The sequence below is a fragment of the Abrus precatorius genome, unplaced genomic scaffold, assembly GCF_003935025.1.
Source record: "Abrus precatorius isolate BTA unplaced genomic scaffold, Abrus_2018 Scaffold3, whole genome shotgun sequence".
NCBI lineage: Eukaryota > Viridiplantae > Streptophyta > Magnoliopsida > Fabales > Fabaceae > Abrus > Abrus precatorius.
This window is the reverse complement of record NW_020874373.1, coordinates 29,925,100-29,931,463: the sequence shown is the minus strand read 5'-3', so window position 1 is coordinate 29,931,463 and position 6,364 is coordinate 29,925,100. Positions and strand designations below refer to the sequence as shown.

General features: G+C 30.2%; 1 protein-coding gene across 1 annotated transcript; it reads right to left on the bottom strand.

Annotated features, from left to right (window-relative positions):
- Positions 1 to 1,404: 1,404 nt before the first annotated feature.
- LOC113863098 (short-chain dehydrogenase reductase 2a-like) lies at positions 1,405 to 2,981 on the bottom strand. The gene is made up of 2 exons (XM_027496519.1): positions 2,829 to 2,981; positions 1,405 to 2,346 (listed from the first exon to the last, which is right to left on the bottom strand). Exons 1-2 carry the CDS (start codon positions 2,906 to 2,908, stop codon positions 1,518 to 1,520), a joined length of 909 nt encoding a protein of 302 aa, XP_027352320.1. The 5' UTR covers positions 2,909 to 2,981; the 3' UTR covers positions 1,405 to 1,517.
- Positions 2,982 to 6,364: the final 3,383 nt, after the last annotated feature.

Here is a 6,364-nt window from a genome sequence, read left to right as displayed (position 1 = left end):
GATTGTACTTTACCATAAAGTAATGATTCAATATAAATTAAGGAAGCTCCTAAATTATTCATATTACTATAATCATCCTCTCAAAATCTCGGATCATTCTAAACCAATCAGGACATGAGAGAGAAATAGTGGGTGTCCTCATAGTTAATGCTTCCGGCTTAAATACTTAATACAACTTTTACTTAAATAAATATTTTTCTATTGTGCCTTTTTTAATTAATATAAACTAATAAAATTTATTTAAATACACTAATAATATAAACATTTTTACATTATCTCTAATCATAAATTCTCATAGAAAAAAATTATAATAATTAATATAAAAGTTATATTAATAATTCTAGTTAGTTAGCCATGTAAAATTTTAATCATCTTTAAACGAAATAGCTACTTCCTCATAACCCACCTACAATTGAAATCAAAGATGCCCCGTTAACCAAACAAATTGGTGATGATCTATTATTTTCACCTACTAGTTTTGTTGTATTGGTTTGAAAGATGATAATCCAAGTATTCAAAATAACCTATTTAAAAAGCCTATGAGTGATGCATGAGAAGGAAACTGCCCCCACTTGATTAAATACACTGCGCAGCCCTCACTGAAACAGAACTATGACTGTGAACATGGATTGACCTTAGCAAAATAAATAGTTGATGATTGACCTTTGCCAAACTAACAGCAAAATAAATAGTCGATGATTGACCTTTGCCAAACTAACCACTAAATCCAAAACAGCCACGTGAAGCAAAAAACTATGCATTTTTTAAGGTGACATGATTCAACCATAAGGAAATAGAGTTTATAGCAAATCCTTGATTTGACCAAGAATTCTTATTCATGTCAGTGATGCAATGTTCTGTTTTTTTGTGTAAGACAATGTTAGATACTTGACGTTTCAAATGTTACTCACTTGGTTTCCTTCGCAGTACATTGCACATAACCCAAATCTCTCCATCTTGCATTGTCTAAGCAACAGTTAGTCCAATTAATCAAATGCACTTTCAAACCATATCAAGATTTAAAGAATAAAATTGCAATGGTTCCTACAAGTCAAACCGACAATATTCTACACTAAAAAAGACTTAACCAAGGTTAACACCATCAATATAACAATTAATTATTAATCCTATAAGGGTACCTATGTCTAAAATTACCCTTCTTGATATGCTACACAGCACGAAATTTTGATCCACGAAAAGTAACAAAATCTGTACACTAATATAAAATCATTAATACGTGTGTGTTTGAATTTAATGTATCCTTTTATTAGAATGCTACTAATTTTAACTTTTACGTTAATATAATTTTAAAACAATTAAATGCGGTTTCAAACATATATTCCCGTCCCTACTGTTTCTATGTTTTAATGTTTACTCATCAATAGCTTACAGCCAACCTTTTTAACAACTTGCCTTGGAATTTTGCCCCTTGTCAACCCAAACCACATACGTAAAAGAAATTGATGATAAATTGATGATAGCTACCATGTAAAAGAAGGAACACAAAATGAAGCAAGTTACAGTCCAATACAATTTTTTAAGGAAGTGACTCCACCATCCACAACAAGATTATGGCCACTAACATACTTGGATTCATCACTAGCAAGATAAAGTGCGGCCTCAGCAATGTCTTTAGGCCTTAAAGTAGTTCCTTTTAAGTTGGCAAGCCCTCGAACAAACTCCTCCATTTTCTCCACCTCCTCTGGGAGAGGGAACCCAAAATTGATGCACTCATCACCAACCTCTTCATCACTGTGCCTCCATGCATTCACAAGCATGGAAGTGGCAACCCCAAATGGAGAAATGCAATTGACCCTTATCCCATACCTTCCCAATTCGCAAGCAGTGTTCTTAGTGAGCCCAACAATTGCATGCTTTGAAGCGGTATAAGCATGTGGTCCAAGCCCCCCCATGAGTCCAGCTACACTAGAAGTGGATATTATGCATCCAATTCCTCTAGGAATCATCACTCTAGCTGCATGCTTCATCCCTAATGCCACTCCCTTCACATTCACACACATGACTTGGTCAAATTCATCAGGGTTAAAATTCACAATGCTCTTGTTCTTAGATTGGTTCCCTAGCACCCCTGCATTGTTGAACATGATGTCAAGTTGTCCGTAGCGTGAGACTGTGGAACTAACCAAGTTCTCAACCTCTTTTTCCAAGCTAACATCACAGTGGACAAAGGTAGCTGAAGGAGATAGTGTCTCTGCAAGCATCGCTCCAGCTGCATCCTCTATATCAGCAATCACCACCTTCGCACCATGCTTCACAAAAACTCTCACTGTTGCTTCACCAATGCCTCTAGCACCCCCAGTAACTATAGCAATTTTTCCTTCCAACCTGTAACAATATATCAAATATTTCATAAGAACATAAATTAAGAAAAAGATATTAAAAAAATATGCTTAATTTTGTTCATTTTTTGTGTGCAAAGTCTAGGAGGATCAATGCCATGAAAAATACTAACAAAATTTTTTATTTTAACACTCTTTCACACATCTTTCGAAATTCGTTAATTTTTTAAACAGTTAATGCAGTTAAAAAATAATTAATTTATGAGATAAATACTTTGAGTTTTTAAAAAAAATACACCAATCATTATCTTAGATTTTTTTTATGTGACTTATATATTTAGTTGTTAGACCATGCTAAAAAGATGCATAGTTTATAGTATTGAAGATTGTGAACTATACCCATTCATGGGGTGGAAAGGACAAATATTTTTGTCCTAACATGCTTTCACCAATTTTCTTCATAAACTAAAAATAATTTGCAGAGGGTAAATAGAAACGGAGAAATTAAAGATGTAAAAACTTTAGCACCTTTTAGATGAAGGAGGAAAAGTGGGGTCTGTGACCTGTGGAGGAACTCCCTGAAGGGGTTTCTCAGACATTACAATCATGGTGGAGATTTAAGAGGGAGCAAAGCAGAGAGAAAGACAGAGGAAGCAGAGAGGCTTGATGAATGCTGTGTACGTGGTGTTACAAGCGCATATCCGGTTATATATATATACACGTGTATAAGCTGCCTTGCCTCCTATTCTGTTTCTTGTTTCTATTGTTGGTATCCTTAGAACATCCATATCTGGCATTAAATTTTTGTCATTTAATATTATATTTTAACTATTATTATTTAAATATTTTAAAAATTAATAATTAAAAAATAAATGTTAGGCAACGTCTAAAGTCATTGTAACACTGCATAGGCCTCTTTTAAATGATATTAAACATGAGAAAAATATATATTTAGATTAAAAAAGAGAGAATTGAAAAAAAAAAAAAAAAAAACAGACTTTGTTCTATATTTTCTTCACTTTCTCCTCGTTATGCAAAATCAAGTTCATCATATTCACATTCATTAAAATTCTTCTTGTTTACAATATTTTCAAACTTATCTCTTATATGTGACCGTCTACGTATCAACAAAAGAGAATTTTGTAAGAGAATGTCCTAAAGATATTGACTGAAAAATTAATAAATAAAACCTTTATTAAAAATTATTAAACTATATATTTATAATTCTAAAAACTATTCTTTACATAAAAAATTGTTTTTAATATAATAACAGAAAAGTTGCATTTCAAATTATATTTCGGATATTTTTAAATTATTTGTCGTTTAAAGTAATGTATACATAAGGAAATTATTAGTTGTCTCAATTAGTATGACAAAATAGTTTTATATGACTAAAATATTCCTTTGAAAAGAGTTAGAGTATAATTATGAATTAATTAATCATTTATGTATGATACTAATAAATAAGGGTATTTTTTTTAAGTAATTAATATTTTCTTATTATTAAAGTGGCAAATAGAGTGTGTGTGTGTGTATATATATATATATATATATATATATATATTGAATGGTATTATCTGTTAAAATATCAATTTAAAATATTTTCAAACACTTATTGTTGGCACATATTAGTGAAAAAATTGAATGAAAAAAATATTAATGGTATATTACTTTTTTTATTGATTGAAATTTATGTGAAATAGAGTAAATAATTAATGTGTGTTTAATTTTATTTAGTGGGTTTATTTTCTTTTTTTTAAAGGTTTTTTAGTTTTAAAAAATATTTTATTTTTATTTTCACTTCTAATTACAAATTTTTACCTTATTTTATTTTTAAATATTTATACAAGAAACCATAAAATTCGAAATTTTAAAAAATAAAAAATGAAATAAAATAAAATAAAATAGTTTTTCTGGTTAAAAAATAAAAACAAAAAATATTTTCTAAAATAAAATAACCCTCTGTCTTTTCTTTTAGAAATGTTCATGAATATAAACAACACAAACTCTAACATATTTTTTGGAACGCACTTTTTATTATTAAATAAATTGAATTAGATCCTTTAAATAAGAAGCAAGACTTACATCATTCAATAAATCTTAATTAATATTAAAAAGTATATTATTAATATTTCAGTAATCATAATTTTTCTGTAATGTGTCTGAATCATAAACTGTAATTAGACTGTGAAACCAATGGCAAGTTCGTCTCTATCAAATGGATAGGACAAAAGAAATATAACCCCAATTAAAAACTAAGTAGATTCATTTTTACAAGCTATGCTTTATTTCCCATCATAGAGATATTCTTATATATGTTTCACATGAATCATATGTTAATTAAATGTGATTAAAAAATTACAATTTGAACATTGATCTCATTATTAAATCAAAGAATAGTATAGCTAGAACACTTCATGAGACCCAAAAACAAAACGGGGAGGGACCATACACCATTAATGGAAGTTACATGACAAAAGATCTAAGCAAAGTGTATTGCGCTTCTGGTCCCCAAATGTATGTTCATACAAAACTGAATCATAAGGAGAGAAAGTAGAAATATACAATTCACTTGGCCCTAGCGTTAATTATGATATTTCAACAACTAAACATCGATATTAGTAAAAATATAAATTTAATTTGTACTCAAAATAAATTCAAAGATAAAATCTTATATTTTATCACGAGTTTGAACTGATTCATGAGACCTGTTTTGTTGGTTTTACTTTTAGTCATACACAAAACATTATTGGTCCCATGGTAGCACTATGTTCCACTTTGATATTTAGTGATCATCATAAAAGACCAACTTTGCACACAGACGTGACACTAACACTTATACATGTATTTATATGCTTTTGCTTCAACATGTAGAGGGTTCAAATCCAAAACTATGAAGCTTTGGTTCTAATCTACAAGCAAACTTTGATGGCAACAGGAATAAAGAAGAAATATTGTGCTCAAGCACTGGCTCATTATTTTGTGCCATGATGAGTGACGTGAACACAGAAAACAACGAAGGCAAAGATATTATAACACAACAGCTTTTAAGTGGCCAAACACACTTCAAAAGTATCTTGTCGCTTTTCATTCATTGTGCCCAACATCTTTCCATCACCGTCTGTTTTGAAATGTGCTTCCTGCTTTTCATCTGTGCTTTATTTAAAACCCCTTCAGAGGATAACAATGTTTTTCCTACATTAAGGAGATAAAACAATTTTGTTATTTTTTATGCTCTTCTTCAAAGTTTTTATCGACTAAGGTTCAGTTTCAACTAACTTATAATTAATAGATACTTACAAGAAATTAAATAAATTAAATTTTTTGCACATCAATTTTTCAAAATACTTCTCTGTTTATATAATCTCTTTAAGATTGTCTTGCATTAGTTGGTTTTAGCTTATATAATAAGTAATAAATATTTGTTGAGAAGTTTATTTGATGCATTAACATGCATCAATGTAGCCCATTTGGGCTTCTGTTGACCGAAGATGCATTAATTGGCAATAATCAACTCTTACACAAATATGGGCTTCACACTCGAATTCCTTATGGGCTAAGATTTAATAAAACAATTTCTTTGTGCTCTAACCAGCCCGAGGTGAGGCCCACAAGTGAGTCAGGAAAGAACCATCACCTCTGCATCTTTTAACTTTTCTGAGAAATGGTGTATATTCTTCTTTTGATTCTCTTATTCTCTCTATTTCCATTTTTATTTGTAGCAATAACATTTTTTAGCCACCAGGGTACCGAAATGATTAAGGTTATTGATTTCATATACAATGGAGCTACTAAATCCAAATTTATATCAAAAGAGCGTGAGTGATGTGAAAGGGAAAACGAACCATCCCATTGCATTCTTTAATCAAATAATGCATCCAAAGTAATTTTGAAGTAAAAGATGGAAGAGATTACAAATTCATCACATGCCTTTCTATTCATGTTGTAATTTTGTCATTTGTAGTAATTATTACAAATTTGTCATTTTTAAGATGATGAAGAGTGAAAACAAAGGAAGAATTGAGTGTAGTTAGCTAGGATTATTGTTCACCGTCCCATGCTTT